General features: G+C 50.4%; 2 protein-coding genes across 5 annotated transcripts; both read left to right on the forward strand.

The window, feature by feature from the left end:
- Positions 1–6,214: 6,214 nt before the first annotated feature.
- Positions 6,215–6,917, forward strand: LOC145554161 (uncharacterized). Its single transcript, XM_081613611.1, has 2 exons — positions 6,215–6,742; positions 6,832–6,917. The coding sequence occupies exons 1-2, from the start codon at positions 6,215–6,217 to the stop codon at positions 6,835–6,837; spliced, it is 534 nt and encodes a 177-aa protein (XP_081469737.1). The 3' UTR covers positions 6,838–6,917.
- A 204-nt stretch (positions 6,918–7,121) lies between these two features.
- LOC145554160 (uncharacterized) lies at positions 7,122–11,834 on the forward strand. 4 transcript variants are annotated; one of them, XM_081613605.1, is made up of 12 exons: positions 7,122–7,652; positions 7,912–8,068; positions 8,153–8,327; positions 8,409–8,704; positions 8,818–8,996; positions 9,142–9,390; positions 9,470–9,655; positions 9,867–9,974; positions 10,148–10,252; positions 10,423–10,533; positions 10,702–10,770; positions 10,948–11,834. In XM_081613605.1, the coding sequence occupies exons 1-12, from the start codon at positions 7,122–7,124 to the stop codon at positions 11,557–11,559; spliced, it is 2,778 nt and encodes a 925-aa protein (XP_081469731.1). In that variant the 3' UTR covers positions 11,560–11,834. The 4 variants fall into 4 exon arrangements, with proteins under 4 accessions (XP_081469731.1, XP_081469730.1, XP_081469733.1 ...); XM_081613604.1 differs by having other exon boundaries at positions 7,912–8,327; XM_081613607.1 differs by lacking the exons at positions 10,148–10,252; positions 10,423–10,533 and having other exon boundaries at positions 7,912–8,327.
- Positions 11,835–18,664: the final 6,830 nt, after the last annotated feature.

Below are 18,664 nucleotides of genomic sequence, written 5' to 3' on the forward strand. Positions count from 1 at the left end.
GGTAAAATCATCACATTAACAGTTTCTCTGTACTTTTATCTTTAGTGGAGGAATATTTCTGGATCCTCGACCCGCTGAGAGAAACTTCACTGGATGAAGAACAGCTTTTAACCAAAACACCTAAAATTCATGTTGAAGTGAGACCTCCTGTTTCTACACCAGCTTTGTTGGTCCAACATTATTTGTTGTTTTGTTCAGTAATTTATTTATTTATTTTTACTGAAACCATATTTTCAGTAAAATATCTGTCATGTTAATAAAAGTGACATTCATGAATCGTATTATTTTGTTCACGTTTAATTTACAAATGCGTGTAAATTTATACATTTCTGATGACAATTTTAAATAAATTTAATTGGCTGATCTGATCAGTGACTCAGTACTTCAGTAATATTGTTACAAAACCCAAATTAATTACATGCACAAAACAATATTTACTGAATTATATTCTGACTTTTTAAACCTGGCAGAACCAGAACCCCCCTGGATCCATCTGGGTCGTGGTTCTGATGGTTCTTCACTGCTCCAGTAACTCAGACTTCACCTCAACCTAGAATATAAATTCAGTTTTAATTTAATCTGGGTTTGAAACTTGGAATAAATCTGAGTGATTTACTGTGGATGTGGGAAACAGCAGAAGTCGGGCCAAAGCCCCCAGACCTGTAAAAAGCTTCCTACGGCCCTGCTTTGAGAACTCATTAAAACCTATTTTAAACTTTAAAAAAGATAGATTGTGCATTCAGATGAGGTGAGTTTGTGTTTTTGCAGAGGGATGAGAGAGGTGTGTGTGAGCGTGTGTGTGTTTCTAATACCTTGTGGGGACGATTTTCCTGACACTACGTTGTGGGGACCAATTGCTCCTTGTGGGACCGAAGCCTGGTCCCCACAAGGGGAAACCCTGTTTTTGGGTCAGGGGTCAGAGTTAGGACTAAGGTGTGAATTGAGTTTTGGTTAGGGTTAGGAATGTGATGGTTAGGGTAAGACCCACGGCTCCCTTATGTCGCAAATTTGTATTGAAAATGCTGCGCCATGGTGGAAAATGCACATTAGGGTCAGGGATTGCAAACATGGCCATCCTGCGGCATTTGAATGGGGAATATGGGATCAGTTTTAGCCATTTGGGCGGAAGTGCAGTGTCATCCCAGACACACTCGGGGAAGCTCCAGTATTGGTTTTTGAAGGGCCAGGTGTTTCCAATTTTTCTGATTACTGGGGTTTAGCCGTTTGAGCTCATTCTGGCCATATGGGGTGAGGGTGGGCTCCGAAGTGGGGCGGGGGTCCCGGGGGAATCCGGGGGGGCCGCGGGGAAGCACTTTTGCCATATGGAGGCATCGGGTGATCGGAAGGAGGACTGGTTGAGGGGTCGACCCGTGACCTCGTGGGGGTTGTGAGTCCGGCCATAAGGCGAGATCGGTTTTTGCTGCCGTATGTCTGCAAGTGTGTTTCAGCCTGAAAAAAGCTGTGGGAGTGCAGGTCGGGTGCGGGTGGGATTCGGGCCGGTGGGGGAGGTTCCCGGGAATAAAAGGGGAGCGTGTTTGCCATACGTAACCCTTTTGTTAAGGGGGTACGGTCCAGCCAAAAGGGAGCCTAAGGAAATGCTTCCAGATGTCTCATGTCTTGAGGCCGAAATGTGAAGCGCCAGAGGTCACGGGTGGGCTCCCGCGGGTCTGAGGGTTTGCCGGCATGGGTCCAGCCGCCCGACTGCCCTCCGGGCGGTTGGTCAATGGGACCCCACACTCAGGGACCCGAGCGGTAAGCGGCGCTCTGACGAAAAAGCCCGGCGAGAACTTTGGGAAACCCGAAGGTGGGTAGGGTTGGGGTTTTGGGTTTTCCGAGGTCCCAGAGCCGCGAGGTTCGGAGCAGAGGTCGGGCAGGGGCCCCTTAACAAAGCCCGGGGTCCGGTATCGCCTCGGGCGGCCCGGTTCCGGAGAACCGGGTCGCCATAAGGGAGCCGAAGGCGGTGCTGCCGTATGTCTGCAAGTGTAATCCAGCCTGAAAAAAGCTGTGGTGGAACGGTCCAGCCATTTGGCGGAACGGGACTTGTGCCTTTTCCACAAAGTCCCCTGCCATAAGGAGACATCCAGGGATTCCGCCAAATGTCTGAGCCTCTTCCCGGGGTTCGGTGCACCTACCCCGGGCAAAAAAGCTCCATAACTCCCCCCCCTGGTCCTCCAGGTCCGGGGCCGGTCCAGCGGAGGTCCAGGGACCGGTCCCGGAGAACCAGGCAAGGGTATTTTTGACAACTTGTCGCGGGGCTGAGGGCGTCCGAATCCCGTGGAGGGTCCAGCCATTTGGTGGAACGGTCTAGCCATTCGGTGGAACGGGCCTTGTGCCGTTTCCACAAAGTCCCCTGCCATAAGGAGACGGCCCGGGATTCCGCCAAATGTCTGAGCCTCTTCCCGGGTTTCGGTGCACCTACCCCGGGCTTGGGTTCCAGCCATTTGGTGGAACGGTCCAGCAATTTGGCGGAACGGGACTTGTGCCTTTTCCACAAAGTCCCCTGCCATAAGGAGACTTCCAGGGGCTCCGTCAAAATGTCTGAGCCTCTTCCCGGGTTCGGTGCCCCTACCCCGGGCTTGGGATCCAGCCATTCAGTGGAACGGTCCAGCCATTCAGTGGAACGGTACTTGTGCCTTTTCCACAAAGTCCCCTGCCATAAGGAGACGTCCAGGGATTCCGCCAAATGTCTGAGCCTCTTCCCGGGCCTGGGTGCCTACCCCTGGCTTGGGTTCCAGCCATTTGGCGGAACGGGACTCGTGCCATTTCTACAAAGTCCCCTGCCATAAGGAGACATCCAGGGATTCCGCCAAATGTCTGAGCTCCTACCCGGGGTACGGGTGCCCCTACCCCGGGCAAAGAAGCTCCATAACTCCCTCCCCCGGTTCTCCAGGACCGGGGCCGGTCCACTGGAGGTCCAGGGGCCGGTCCCGGTTCCGGAGGACCAGGCAGGGGTATTTTTTGACAACTTGTTGCGGGGCTGTTACGGACGAGCCCCCATAAATATGTTACGTCCACCAAGGACACAACATATTTAGGACACGAGACAACAAGGTGAGGGTTTAACAAAATGTTTATAAATTTTCTTCACGTTGATTTTCTTAATTCAGCTTCCCCTGATTTTCTGCGAAGAAAATAATGTTAAGACCCTCAAATCCCGTGTTCCCAAAAGTAAAGAAAAAAAAAAAACCCCAAAAGTATTAACATAAAGTTGGACCTGGTGAGCCGATCAAACGGAACAAAACGGTACAGCAGGGGGCCAACCCTATACAGGGCCGTCGAAGCCCCTACTGGTACCGGACTAGAGCAAAAAGAGAATCTAATCAAAAGAAAGATCGAAAACAGGACAACCGGTCCCACCAGGCCAAAATCACAAGAAAGACAAACAAAAGCTAACAAAAATACCGCATGGCTGGCTGGAGAGTCAGCTGCGGCCCACAGCGACTGGATGTGCGCGCACCGCACGGATGGAGCAAGTGGGACGAGCGGAAAAGGCGGAGCTCGGAAAGGATGATGGCGCTCCCAACATGCCGAAAGCCAGCCTATTTATAGGCGGACCAACAGCGCCACAAATTAACATAATTACGTGAGCAAAAATGAATTTATCCAAACTCCAAAATAGATTAATAACAGGTCATTCAACTAAAATCTATAAGAAAACAAGGAAAAGAAATAGTCAAGAATAATAATGTGCCCGCAGCACATAACAGGGGCTGAGGGCGTCCGAGTCCCGGGGAGGGTCCAGCTCTGAGCCTGTTCCCGGGCCCCGGTGCCTGCCCCGGGCTTGGGTTCCAGCCATTCGGTGGAACGGTCCAGCCATTTGGCGGAACAGGACTCGTGCCATTTCCACAAAGTCCCCTGCCATAAGGAGACGTCCAGGGATTCCGCCAAATGTCTGAGCCTCTTCCCGGGCCTGGGTGCCTACCCCTGGCTTGGGTTCCAGCCATTCGGTGGAACGGTCCAGCCATTTGGCGGAACGGGACTCGTGCCATTTCTACAAAGTCCCCTGCCATAAGGAGACATCCAGGGATTCCGCCAAATGTCTGAGCTCCTACCCGGGGTACGGGTGCCCCTACCCTGGGCAAAGAAGCTCCATAACTCCCTCCCCCGGTTCTCCAGGACCGGTCCACTGGAGGTCCAGGGGCCGGTCCCGGAGGACCAGGCAGGGGTATTTTTTGACAACTTGTTGCGGGGCTGTTACGGACAAGCCCCCATAAATATGTTACGTCCACCAAGGACACAACATATTTAGGACACGAGACAACAAGGTGAGGGTTTAACAAATTGTTCATTTATAAATTTTCTTCACGTTGATTTTCTTAATTAAGCTTCCCCTGATTTTCTGCGAAGAAAATAATGTTAAGACCCTCAAATCCCGTGTTCCTAAAAGTAAAGAAAAAACAAAACCCCAAAAGTATTAACATAAAGTTGGACCTGGTGAGCCGATCAAACGGAACAAAACGGTACAGCAGGGGGCCAACCCTATACAGGGCCGTCGAAGCCCCTACTGGTACCGGACTAGAGCAAAAAGAGAATCTAATCAAAAGAAAGATCGAAAACAGGACAACCGGTCCCACCGGGCCAAAATCACAAGAAAGACAAACAAAAGCTAACAAAAATACCGCATGGCTGGCTGGAGAGTCAGCTGCGGCCCACAGCGACTGGACGTGCGCGCACCGCACGGATGGAGCAAGTGGGACGAGCGGAAAAGGCGGAGCTCGGAAAGGATGATGGCGCTCCCAACATGCCGAAAGCCAGCCTATTTATAGGCGGACCAACAGCGCCACAAATTAACATAATTACGTGAGCAAAAATGAATTTATCCAAACTCCAAAATAGATTAATAACAGGTCATTCAACTAAAATCTATAAGAAAACAAGGAAAAGAAATAGTCAAGAATAATAATGTGCCCGCAGCACATAACAGGGGCTGAGGGGAGGGTCCAGGGGGAGGGTCCAGCTCTGAGCCTGTTCCCGGGCCCCGGTGCCTGCCCCGGGCTTGGGTTCCAGCCATTCGGTGGAACGGTCCAGCCATTTGGCGGAACAGGACTCGTGCCATTTCCACAAAGTCCCCTGCCATAAGGAGACGTCCAGGGATTCCGCCAAATGTCTGAGCCTCTTCCCGGGCCTGGGTGCCTACCCCTGGCTTGGGTTCCAGCCATTCGGTGGAACGGTCCAGCCATTTGGCAGAACGGGACTTGCCAAAAACAAAAATAGAAAAGGCTTTTTGCAGCCAGCGGGTAGTGAACCCGGGTCTCTGGAGTGGAGAGCGGGCAGCTAAATCATTAAAGTAAAGGAGCCATGTGGGTTGCCTTGGTGCTGCGAGATAACCAATTCTCACCGAGCCGCATCACCGAAATTGATGCAATAACCAATTATCGCCGAAACCCGATTTTTTGTTTTTCCTCCACCCAGGTCTCCGGGAGTGACACCACCCGAACCGGGGCAATCCCTGGAGCACAATGATCCCGGTCCCGGTTCAGTTGGACCGCGGGAAAGGGTATTTTTGACCATTTTTCCGGAAAACGGTTAAAAATTAATTATAAATCGGAGGAAGGTCGTAGAGGAAATCGGAGGCCACCAAAACCTTCCTTGGAAAGGGGACCGATAATCACCATATACAGTCACCACATGTGGTGCTGCGAGATTTGGTTCCACACATTATGACCTCATAGCAAGTACTGTAGACATCCGAGGATCATCCAGGTACGGACATTCAGAATCATGGGGATCTTCTTCCAAATGGCGGCCATATTAGCAGCAGTGAGTTCTGCTGCCGCAGTCCTGCAGCAGAACTCGCTGCTTCCGAATGGCCACCACCTGAAAAGCAAGGTTTTTTTTATTAAAATGTCAAAAGTGGCTCCAGCTGCGGTGGCTCGATTAGTCTTGCGACTTGCATCCTGCACCAGCTGAAGCACAGCTGGAGCTTCTCAGTGCGGTAGACAACCACGAACTGGACCCCTGTAGCTTAGCGGAGTAGTTTGAGTGGTTGACCAATTCCACCCCGGGATTCGAACCCCGAGAATAACGTGGCTGCAATTCACTGAGAGTGGGGCACCTAAAACCGCTGCAACGCTGAAGCCATGTCGGTTCTCTGTGCTCCCAGGGCTTATGACCTCCTAGCAAGTAATGTAGACTTTGAGCAGCATGCTTCCAAATTACAAGCTTTATTTAGTAGTGTTATTTATCTTTAATATTTCATCCACAGACAGAGATCATGGCCCCCCCCAAATCGCTGGCTGATTGCCCCCTGTGCTTCTATAGCTACCGCTATCTGGGGAAGCACCTGATCACCAAGCATGCGGTAAAAAATCCAGATGAAAGAAAGATCCTCCTGAACTTCGGTTCAAGGAGGGTCAACATCCGTGGGCTCACCTGCCCCATCGAAGGATGCGGATACGCCCGTTCTCGGCTGGACACGCATCTATCCGAGACGGGCCATCCCGAGATGGAGGCGGGTGAGCTCGCCAAGGTTGTCGACGGGGTCAAAAAGGAGCTGACAATCACCCAGCTGAGGGACCTGAGGGCGACCAATCCAAATCCGCCCATGAGGTCCTCCCTCGACCTCGAAGTCCTGCCCGAGGAGGAGGATGCGAGGGAGGGAGCGCCCTGCAGCTCGCCGCAGCCGGCCGTTTGCGGCAACTGCCAGGTGCTGCAGGGTCAGCTGCAGCGGCTGGGGAGGAGACTCCGGGTCCAGGCCAAGGCCTTGAAGAAGCAAGAGAACCGGGTGAAGTACCTGGAGCAGGTATGTGACATTAATTCATTCATTCATTCATTCATTCATTCCAAGAGTCAATGACCTACGTTACCTACCTGTCTTTTCCTTCCGGGCAGTACTGACTTCCGGCTGCGAGTTCTCCTCCTCCTGCTGCCGTTTCGCAGCAGGACGTCCGGCAGGTGTCCTGCCTGCCATTTGCGAGCAGCAGGCCCTGCTGCGGAATGTCCGGGGCCTGCTGCGGACGTTCCGCAGCAGCAGGGCCTCCTTCAAGATGGCGGACATTCCGCAGCAGCGGGGACATTCCGCAGCAGCGGGGCTGACACCCTTTTCCAACACTTTTAAAGATGTGATACTTACCAGCTTTATTTAGTAGTGTTATTTATCTTTAATATTTCATCCAGAGATCATGGCCCCCCCTAAATCGATGGCAGAGTGCCCCCTGTGCTTGTACAGTTACAGGTATCTGGGGAAGCACCTCATTACTAAGCACGCTATAAAAAATCAAGAAGAACGAAAGATCCTCCTAAACTACGGTTCTCGGAGGGTGAACATCCGTGGGCTCACCTGCCCCATCCAGGGATGCGGATACGCCCGTTCTCGGCTGGACACCCATCTGTCCGAGACGGGCCATCCCGAGATGGAGGCGGGTGAGCTCGCCAAGGTGGTCGACGGGGTGAAAAAGGAGCTGACCGTCACCCAGCTCAGGGACCTCAGGGCGACGAATCCGAATCCGCCCATGAGGTCCGACCTCGACCTGCAAGTCGTGCCCGAGGAGGAGGAGGACATGAGGGAGGGAGCGCCCTGCCGCTCGCCGCAGCCGGCCATTTGCGGCAATTGCCAGGTGCTGCAGGGTCAGCTGCAGCGGCAGGGCAGGAGGCTCAGGGTCCAGGCTAAGGCCTTGAAGAAGCAGGAGAACCGGGTGAAGTACCTGGAGCAGGTATGTGTCATTCATTCATTCATTCATTCCAAGAGTCAATGACCTACGTTACCTACCTGTCTTTTCCTTCCGGGCAGTACTGACTTCCGGCTGCGAGTTCTCCTCCTGCTGCCGTTTGCGAGCAGCAGGCCCTGCTGCGGAATGTCCGCAGCAGCAGGGCCTCCTTCAAGATGGCGGACATTCCGCAGCAGCAAATGGCAGCACCTAAAAATGCATTTTCAATGAGTCAATTCATTTGTTTTTTTTCTCTCGTCTTCAGAAGCTTCAGTCCGCGGGACTGCCTGACCTCCCTCCACCCGCCACCCAGCCGGAGACCTCTTCCGAGGACGACGGGGACCTCCCGCCCAACCAGGAGGCAGGTGGCAGCCGAGCTGGTGGAGTCCTGGCTCGATTCCGCTTCCTCCCGCCGGCAGTCTGTGAGTCACGTCCGTCCGTCCGTCCGTCCGTCCGTGCTTGCCCGAAACTTTCCTTACTTACCTTCTCAAATTTCTTGTATGCAGTCCGGTACATGGAGTCCTTTTGGGATCACCTGAAGGGCTCCAGCCATGGGAGGAAGCAGAAGGAGAACCAGGGCTCCAAGCTTGCTAGGATCCACCGGTTCATCAGCTTCCTGGCGCATGGCGGGAGGTGGTCCTCCACGTGGATAGCCTTAAACAACGTGCGCAAGATCTACGAGTAAGGCCCTCTCCGACGTACGCTGGCGAATGTTTTTTGGTGTCCTCTCGTTTAACTCTCTGTTTTTTTCCTCCGGAGCAGATGGTCGGAACACCTGCGGAGGAGCGGCAAGGCGGTCACCACGATCAAACATTACTATGTGAACGTCTTGGAGTTCCTTAGGTACTTCAGGGAGACCCCTCCGCCCACCTCCCGGGTGTCCAAGCGCACCCTCGTCGCTGTGCACAGGGCCCTGTGCTCAGCGGTGTCCGGCCTGGGACGACAGGTCGCCATTCGGCAGATCCACGTTAAGAGGACGAAGCTGAGGCACCTGGTCCCCAAGCGTCACCTCCGCGCTTGCCGGGCCAGGTGCAAGGAGGAGATCCTCCGCGTCCTCGGTGAGATAGACTTTTGTCACCTCGAGTGTGTGTGTGTGTTTGTGTGTGTGTCTCGTTCCTGTGTCCAGGCCTTTTAATGGGTTTCCTTGAATTTTTTTTCCTCCTCTTTTCAGACTCCCTGGAGAAGTACCTCACCTGGGACGACGTGAGGAAGTTCCACGCGCTCCTCTCCCTCTACCTCTCCTGTGTGTACGGCCACAGGACAGGCGTCCTCCAGAACATGACGGTTCTGGAGGTCGCCGAGGCCAGGAGTGCGAGGGATGAGGAGCTGGAGGAGGGCTTCCTCATCAACGTAGGTCGAAGGATGAAGTGTTCATGCTGCCATCTGGGATCATCACTCGCTGCTGCGGACATCCCGCAGCAGCGAGTCCTGCCGTGGAATGGCAGGGAGGAACCCAACCCCCTCTCTCTCTCTCTCTCTCTCTCCCTCCCAAAAGGTCAAGGAACACAAGACGAACCGAGCCTTCGGCTCGGCCAAGGTGTACCTGACCCAGGAGGAGTTTGGGTGGGTGGAGCGGTGGCTCGCCGTCCGTGCCAGACTCCAGCCAAAGACGGACCTTGTCATCTTCACGGAGGCCAACAAGCAGTGCTGCAAGCTCCTGTTGCCCATGCAGAGGGAGTGGGCCAACTTGGGCTTGCCCGGCACGCCGACGGTGACCGACATTAGGACGTCTATCGCCACCTACGTAAGTGATCATCTAACGTTTTGCGTTTAATAACGGTAAGTAACGAGGAAATGTTGTTAACTTACCTTTTTTTCCAAAGGCGAGGGATCACCTCACCCCAGCTGAGCGAATGGTTATCTCCTCGGTGATGTGCCACGACGTGTCGACGGCGGAGAAGTATTACGCCGTCGACAGGTCCTGCAGCCAGCTCGCGGCGATCCGTAAGACCTTCGACAGCCTCACCGACCCCGGGAAGAGGTGGGGGAAATCCCCATCTTCCCAAAAGGTGGGTTTTCACATGTCCTCGACTTACCTGCCTCACTTACCTGCCTCCTCGAAGCCATTCGGCAGCAGCTGAGAAAGCTCCCGGATGGCTGGCCATTCGGCAGCAGCTGAGAAAGCTCCCGGATGGCTGGCCATTCGGGAGCTTTCTCGGCTGCTGCCGGATGGCTCCTTCCATGTCGCACAACCAAATCGATGTTCTTTTTACATTTCAGGGAGCGGTGGTGGTGGCGGCGGCTGCAGCGTCCAAGTCTGATCAGGTGGGGGGGGAGGAGGAGGAGGAAGAGGACTCCCGCCGCGGGTCCCGAGACCTGAAAGGGAAGGTGGGTGTTTTCATCTCTCCTAGACTTACCTGGGTTACTTACCTGCCTCGAAGCCATTTGGCAGCAGCCGAGAAAGCTCCCGGATGGCCAGCCATCCGGGAGCTTCCTCGGCTGCTGCCAAATGGCTCTTTCCATGTCACACACCCTACTCACTGTTGTTTTTCTCATTTCAGAGAGCGGTCGAAGAGGAGGAAGAGGAGGAGGAGGAGGAGGAAGAGGAGGAGGAGGATGAAAATGAAGAGTCTCCAAGAAAGAGATCTCCAAGAAAGAGATCTAGGGTGGGTTTTCATCTGTCCTAGACTTACCTGGGTTACTCACCTGTCTCGAAGCCATTTGGCAGCTGTCGAGAAAGCTCCCGGATGGCTGAAAGAGAGCCAGCTTTCTCGGCTGCTGCCGAATGGCTCCTTCCATGTCGCACAACCAAATCGATGTTCTTTTTACATTTCAGGGAGCGGTGGTGGTGCCGGCGGAGGACGCTGCTGCAGCAGCAGCGGCGGCGGCGTCGTTGTCGTCGTCGTCCGTTCAGGAGTCGGAGGAGTCGGAGACTCCAAGAAAAAAGGTGGGTGTTTTCATCTCTCCTAGACTTACTTACCTGCCTCGAAGCCATTTGGCAGCAGCCGAGGAAGCTCCCGGATGGCAGTCCGCCATCCGGGAGCTTCCTCGGCTGCTGCCGAATGGCTCTTTCCATCTCGCACACCCTACTCACTGTTGTTTTTTCTCATTTCAGAGAGCGGCGGCGGTGGTTGAGTCTGATACGGAGGAGTCGGAGGTGGAGAGTCCGCGAAAGAGGACTAGGGTGGGTTTTCATCTCTCCTAGACTTACCTGGGTTACTTACCTGCCTCGAAGCCATTTGGCAGCAGCTGAGAAAGCTGCGAAATGGCATGCCATTCTGCAGCTTTCACAGCTTCTCCCAAACGGTACTACTGCTTCCTCCAATTTTCTCACGTTTGAAACCTTCTTGTCACCTTACAGAGCATGGCGCTCCAGCATCCCTCCGACTCCTCGGAGGGAAACGTCGGTTCCCTCGGCAGCGACCGACCCGCGTCCTCCTGTGCGTCTGAGACGACGGAGGGCACGGCGTGCTCATATAGCACGCACTCCACAGAGCCGACCCCGTCGTCTGTGACGGAGACCACCCAGTCGTCCGTGCCCGAGACGGAGATGTCCTCGGACGTGCTGGAGGGACCAGCCAGCCCTCCGGCACTCCCCGAGGACCGGGAAGCCGCCGCCGCCGCACCACCACCCACCACTCTGAAGGAGGAGCAACCCGGCGCCTCAACAGCCGCTGCCGCCGAGCAACCCGGCGCCTCAACAGCCGCTGCCGCCGAGCAACCTGGCCCCTGCACAGCCTCCGCCGAGCAACCTGGCCCCTCAAGAGCCTCCGCCGAGCAACCTGGCCCCTCAACAGCCTCCGCCAAGCAACCTGGCCCCTCCACAGCCGCCGCGGAGCAACTGGGGTCTCCTCTGTTTCGGCGGTTAAGGTCCCGCGCTCCCCCCCCGATTATCAGAGGAGGACAAGGAAGAGGGCGGAGGAGGGCAAGCCCCATTCCTTCGACGTCACGCCCGCACCGGGAAAAGAACTGATTTATTTTTCCCCCCACCCGCCTCCTTTGTTTGTTTTTGTTTTATATATAGTTTGTAAATATGTTTTATAGTTTTTTAGAATTTTTGCTGTGTGTGTGGTGTGTTTTGGTTTGTTTGTAAATAGTTTTCATAATTTTTGCTGTGTGTGTGGTGTGTTTTGGTTTGTAAATAGTTAGAATTTTTGCTTTGTGTTTTATTTTATATTGTACATAGTTTCTCTCTAGATTTTCAGTGTTTGTTCATTAAAGCTACTGATTTTTCTCTTTTTTTGGAAATTATTGTTGTTGTTCATTTTTCCAGAAATGTTTCGAAATGTCAGACATCTTGCAGCATACAGCGATGTTTCGAAATGGCCGACATCTTGCTTGCAGCAAACAGATGTCAGCCGTTTGGTAGATATTAGCTTATTGCTGACATCTTGCAGCATACATCGATGTTTCGAAATGGATTTTTCCCCCCCCCCACCCGACAGACAGTGTTTCACTGTCTGTCCACCATGTTGACAGCAAATCCTCTTCTGCCGACGCGGACTGTGCGGCCGACCTGTGCAGGTAGGTCTCGTCTCGTTGTCCGCGTTCCCTTCCAAAGGGAGGGAAATCCAAATCCCCGGATGTTCTTCCCTTCCACTGCCATTTCCCCGCTGATGTCAGCCAGATGTCAGCCATTTCGAAACATTGATGTATGCTGGCAAGATGTCTGCCATTTCGAAACATCGCTGTCTGCTGCAAGATGTCTGACATCTTGCAGCATACATCGATGTTTCGAAATGGCAGACATCTTGCATCAAACAGATGTGAGAAACGTTGGGTGGTTGTTGTTGCTGTTGTTGGTTCAAAGCAATACGTTCTTTTTGTATTATTTAATAAATAATGTAAGTAAAATGTGGCTCGAATGGTCTTGTGGTTTCGGGCAGTATTGTACAATTTGCTCGGATAGTCTTGTGGTCTTGTGGTTTCGGGCAGTATTGTACAATTTGCACCGACATGTTCAGGTCCCCAACTTAAGTGTTTACACCAAAGGGATGTCTGTCTTAAACCAGTGCCTCCTGTAATTTAGTGGTTTTTTTCATTGAGGGCTCCCCACCAACGTCGCCCTGGGATGTGAACCCCCAACCATTAGGCATCCATTGGGGCACCACCTTAAACCGCAGCACCGCTAAAGCCATGTGGCTTGCCTTCGCTCATAGTGCTTATGACATCGAGGATCGTCGTCCAGCCAGGTCCGGACATACGGGATCATGCTCCCAAATGTCCGGACATCCGGAATCCGAGGCCACCAAAACCTTCCTTGGACTTCGGAAGGAAGGAAGGAAGGAAGGAAGGAAGGAAGGGGACTTGCCACAAAAAAAAAAAAAATAAATAAATAAAAGGCTTAAGTAGCTTGTGGGAATCGTACCCCGGTCGCTGGGGGGAGAGCGCCGAAGTGGGATAGATATACCGCAAGACTACTAGAGCCATGTGGGTTGCCTTGGCTCATAGTGCTTATGACCTCATCCGATCCGGACATCCGGAGCCATGGGGTAATGCTTCCAGATGTCCAAACAGGTCTCAGCCATTTCGGACGTTGGGTTGGTTGGTTGGTTGGTTGGTTGGTTCAAAGCAATACGTTCTTTTTTTTACGTATTGTATCATTTAATAAATAATGTAAAATGTGGCTCGAATGGTCTTGTGGTTTCTCTCACCCTATCCACGTCCGACCACGAAAGGGATGTCTTTAATCGGAAGTGCCTCCTGTAATTTAATGGTTTTCATTGAGGCTCCGGCTCCGCTCCCCATCATCATCATCATCATCATCAATGTCGCCCTGGGATTTGAACCCCCAACCATTAGGCATCCATTGCAAGTGGGGGCACCACCTAAAACCGCAGCACCGCTCAAGCCATGTGGCTTGCCTTCGCTCATAGTGCTTATGACATCGAGGATCGTCGTCCAGCCAGGTCCGGACATACGGGATCATGCTCCCAAATGTCAGGACATACAGAAACATGGGGTAATGCTTCCAGATGGCTGCCTTACCAGGGGCACCAGCCATAGGGGGACGTCCAGGGATGCCGCCAAATGTCTGAGCCTCTTCCCGGGTCCGGGTGCCTGCCCCGGGCTTGGGTTCCAGCCATTTGGTGGATAGGTATAGCCATTTGGCGGAACGGGACTTGTGCTTTTTTGACAAAGTCCCCTGCCATAAGGAGACGTCCAGGGATTCCGCCAAATGTCTGAGCTTCTACCCGGGGTCCGGTGCCCCTTCCCCGGGGAAAGAAGCTCCATAACTCCCCCCCCTGGTCCTCCAGGACCGGGGCCGGTCCAGGGGAGGTCCAGGGACCGGTCCCGGTTCTGTAGAACCAGGCAGGGGTATTTTTGACAACTTGCTGCGGGGCTGAGGGCGTCGGAGTCCCGGGGAGGGTCCAGCCATTTGCTGGAACGGTCCAGCCATTTGGCGGAACGGGACTCTGCAAAAAAAAATAAAAGGATTTGTGTAGCCGGCGGGAATCGAACCCAGGTCTCTCGGGTGGAGAGCGAACGGCTCAACCCCAAGACTACACAAACCACGAGGGTTGACTCGGCTCCTGGTACTTTTGGCTTCTTCTATGGTTTTGGCAAAAAAGGTTAAAGCGCCTTTCCAAGAATTTGTACATAAAAAAGGGTTTCTGTGTGCATAAAAGGGTTCTGTGTGCGAGCGGGCCGCGAACCCGGGCCTCCCGGGCGGGAGATGGCCTACAGGACCACTTTGCAAACAGAGATAAAGAGTGGCAGCACTTACGAGGGCTCACGAGGGCGGGGGGGACACCCGGACACCCGGAGGCAGGAGGCGGTGCTGCCTGATGTCAGCGTTGGGTGACTCCGGGAAGCATCCCGGCCATTCGGGCGAAGTTGCCAGAAGGGAGCAAAACCTGATGCGCCCAAATGTCAAGCGCCACCTGGTGTCCGTCGCGGGGATATACCGGGAGGTCGCCATACGGCAGCACTTTCAAAATTTTTAGATCAACTTTGCGATTTTCGGGCGTGCGCCGCGCGGCCGCGGTGCGCGCTAAAAATCGGGTCAGCTTGGAATGGAATACTCGAGGTCGAGCTCTTTCATCTGCCCCAGGTCCCGCGGGCCCACGAGGTTCGGTTCGGCCGTGGCGAATTTTCAAAGTGGGCCCAAAATGCTTCCGTATGTCCAGGTTGGCCCTAAATAGGGTCAGAGAGGCATGAAGAAAGTAACCGACTAGCTTCAAAATAAAAGTCAGAGTGCTACAGTTACAAGGTTATATTCTAAAACTCAGATTGTGGATCAAACAGCTTGAACATTACCTCTGTGACCTCTGACCTTCAGCAGATGTCTCCACCGTGTTTGAATCTCTCCTCTAACAGTCGTCGTGTAGAAAAGATGAAATTACATTAGATGGGGCGTAGAAAAGATGAAATTACAAGAGATGGGGCACTCTTCCGGCACCAACAATTGGTTGTAGAATATTAATAAATGTTGTTTCCCATTAATAACTGCAGTAGATGATACTGACAAGTATGGAAACCAGTTTCTCAAGTATTTAGATTTACTTTCAAACAAAAATTAGGATGATGTAAATTTAAAAACAAGATTTAAAATTCCTGTTTTTTATCTTTGAAATCTAAATGAAAGTCCTTATTTTAATCCCGAAACTTCAGTTCAATATTTACATTTGTCAGTAAAGCCAAACTAAATCACTTAATGTTTATATATTTCAGTTCATAAAATACATAAACATAGAGAAGTTAGCAGCCATTTATATTTCCTTTTTACTGCAAAATCAAAGCTAACGTTCAAACTTGAACTTCAGATTCCAACATACCGGCTGCATCCAAACATCCAGGTCACATGACCACAGCAGAATCCTCATCAGCTCATCGATTCTCAGCAGAGAAAACAAACCAGCACAGCCAGACGCTTTGGCCTTCATCAGCAGCTTTAGCATCACCAACCACAGCAGCTCTTACCTTGAGACGTCTTCTTGGTCCGCCGCTCCAGCAGCTGCTTCACTGACCTCTAGATGAGTCCAGCAGATCCTCCCAGTGTCCATCCTCCATCTGATTCCTGACGCCGTGTTTGTTTCTCAGACGGTCACTTCCTTCCTCCACTCACTGCTTCGTCTGGGTTTCTCCCATGTAGGTGGATTATTCCTCTGGCAGAATTTCAACCTGATCAGTGAACAGAAGCATAAGTCGTTAATGACGTTGACTTTCTGTGGTTTTTTTTTAGAATTATAGTCTAAAACAGTGTTTTTCAACCATTTTTGAGTCAAGGTACACTGTTTTAATTGAAAAAATCTCGAGGCACACCACCAACTAAAAATGGAAATAAAGATACTCTGTGGCCGCCTATTTATAGTCATTCTTATCAAAGTCTCTTGAATAGGAATCAAATAAACACAAAAATGTATTTTCACATTTTACATTTCTTATTTCAAATTGCACTTAACACATCCACTTCAAAAATACACCTGAACAGCCACAACACTGTGGTGTTAAATTTAAAGAAGTTGTAGAAAACTTCAAAGTGTTTTACAAACTAATCCACAAGCATCTTATAGCCAGAATACAGAAAATAATTTTTATTCTGAAAGAAGCAATAATATTTGGGAAACATTTCACTTCATATTCACTGTTACAATATGAAGAGTTGCATGTACAAAATGTCAATATCTGTATATTTGACCCACCTGCCTCCTGGCAGAAATTGAAGAAAGACAAACTCTTAACATCTCTGTCTCTCTCTGGTTTTAGTTTTTATAGTAGCCAGGCTTCAGAAGCTCATTTCACACAGATATGTTGTGGGAAATGGACCCATGTTCTTTCCAACTACTGCTGAGCTTCACTGTCTTTTCCATCACTGTCATCAGTCTTGCTAGATTCAGTGCTCTCACCGCTACCTGTAACATTCGTGCATCACTAATTCTCGTTTTAATGTAAATGCTCTGTACCTACTGCCATCTAGTGGTAAGAACATTACATGATTACGCCGCTGCTACTACTACAGCAGATACTCGAAGATGGCATTATTTGCAGACAATTCATTTTCAAAAAATCTTTTAAAACCAATTACCGTATTTTTTGGACAATAGAGCGCACCATACTAGCGCCTTCAATTAAAAAAATAAAATAAAATAAAAACTGGAAGCTGCTCTCGGTTTTCCATAAGGACCCAGCAGAATGCCTCGTCCTAATAAATCTGCTGGACGCAGCACTCCGTCTCCAAAGTCAAACCATGGTTTCGTTCACACCGAGTTTAAGTGCAGCGGCTCTATTTCCCTCCTGTAGAGCCAGATCGACAGCCCTCAACTTAAAAGCTGCATGATATGAAATTGAAAACATTTCTCCGTCGTGCCTGCTACTAGCATGTGCTTGTTCTCAATGAAAATTAGCCGTTCTTCTTTGATTTACAATTTTGACTTCTAATGATTCACTTCCTGCTAGAGAGCCCCCTGGTGGTTGAAGAAAAATCCACAGAAAAGCCACAGCGGGCTACAATCCGCATGGTTCAAAGTTAAGGAAAAAAGTAGCAGCTTTTAGTCCGGAAAATATGGTACCATAGTGAAATTGAATAATTTCCACGGCACACCGGACGATCACTCACGGCACACTAGTGTGCCGCGGAACAGTGGTTGAAAAACACTGGTCTACAACACCAAAAGTACATAATCTTTTATGCAGTTTTAGCGACGCTGGCAGAGGAAGTGAAGCCATAAAGCCATAAATTGTGACAGTAGGAGGCGGTATTGCAGTTTTACACAACACTTTGCCATAACTATGATCCCAGAATATGATAGCGCTCATCATATATTGTCGTCACACTGTAGCTTTAATAAATATTTTACTAAATTAGTTTCTGCTAGTTTTCTTCTTCCTCCAAAGAATAAAAAGTAACTATCTGACCACTAATGTTGTTTTGTCACTTTTTATTATATCAAGGAGAAAATTAGCAGAAAGTTTGGATTAAATATTTAGTATTTTGCTATAAGTTACAGTATATGATAAGCAGCATCATATTCTGTGACCGTCTATTAATCCATAATAGTCATAACATTAGAGGTCACATGTTACTTTTCATTCTTCTGATTTTTCTTAAATGTAATTTATTGCATTGGTTCTCTGCCCTTTTGAAAGCTCACATTTTTAGCATTTAGCATCGTGTTAAAATGCAACAGCGCCTCCTACAGTGACGGTGATCAGAACACCGGAAAGCTTTATAGCCTTAGCACCAGCTAACATGCTAATGCTAACACGTAACAGACAAAGCTATACGGTAACATTTAAAACTTCAACAAAGTTCGCACCTCCAGGAATCGGTTCTGAATAGCATAAAGTCCAAACCCTCTGTACGAGGGACAGAGTAAAAACATGGGGGTGTTTATTACCAGACGAGCCCGGTCTCAATCCGCTGCTGATTCCTGGCGCCATTTTTGTTTCTCGGCTGTTTCAGCGAGTTCAGCAACTGAACAAAACGCCGCTTCTTAGAACATCCGCTAAAGCTCAAAAAGCGGCTCTAATAACTTCATCAGGGAACTAATAAACTTATTTACAGGTAAATAAATACAGCGACCTTAAACAGCCGCGCTCCTCCGACAAAACATTCAGGTTCACCGGCATCATTACGGTCCGTTACTCCAACAGGCGGGTTGGGGAGCCGAATCACTTCTTCTTCTTGTGTTAGACCAGCTGGACTAGTGCATTACCGCCCCCTGCTGGACAGGAAATTAATGCGGAATACAGTAAAAACTCAAATAGTTTCAGAATTATCAATAATTATTAAACTAAATAGGTAAATTAATATTAGTTAACTAAATTATATCTGTTAGTTTCACCTGTTATTTTTCTTGCATCACTTTCACACATATTTTCAATTGTTTATTTCAGGAACTTTATCACAGAGAAACAACCTAAAACCAGTTAGGAAGCTTTCCTGGGTTTTTCACTACAGGTAATAAAAACGTGACATTAGGATATCACACACCACCATTAAAAAGCATATTTAATACAGAAATATGGGCTTAATGAAGATAAAGATTATTGTTCGGACCTGAAGTTCACCAAACGTCTGAACATTCAGTCACTGAAGGAAAAAAAAATATATTTCTGTATTTTATTTAATGACC

Source organism: Poecilia reticulata, chromosome 12 (assembly GCF_904066995.2).
Source record: "Poecilia reticulata chromosome 12, P_reticulata-male-v2, whole genome shotgun sequence".
In the NCBI taxonomy this organism is placed as follows: domain Eukaryota; kingdom Metazoa; phylum Chordata; class Actinopteri; order Cyprinodontiformes; family Poeciliidae; genus Poecilia; species Poecilia reticulata.

Bases quoted from the DNA above. Each gene is read 5' to 3' on its own strand.
- LOC145554161 (XM_081613611.1), top strand. From the start codon at position 6,215: ATGGCCCCCCCCAAATCGCTGGCTGATTGCCCCCTGTGCTTCTATAGC.
- LOC145554160 (XM_081613604.1), top strand. From the start codon at position 7,122: ATGGCCCCCCCTAAATCGATGGCAGAGTGCCCCCTGTGCTTGTACAGT. The intron at 9,975-10,147 runs GTGGGTGTTTTC...TTCTCATTTCAG, and splicing joins CCCGAGACCTGAAAGGGAAG to AGAGCGGTCGAAGAGGAGGA. The intron at 10,253-10,422 runs GTGGGTTTTCAT...TTTACATTTCAG, and splicing joins CTCCAAGAAAGAGATCTAGG to GGAGCGGTGGTGGTGCCGGC.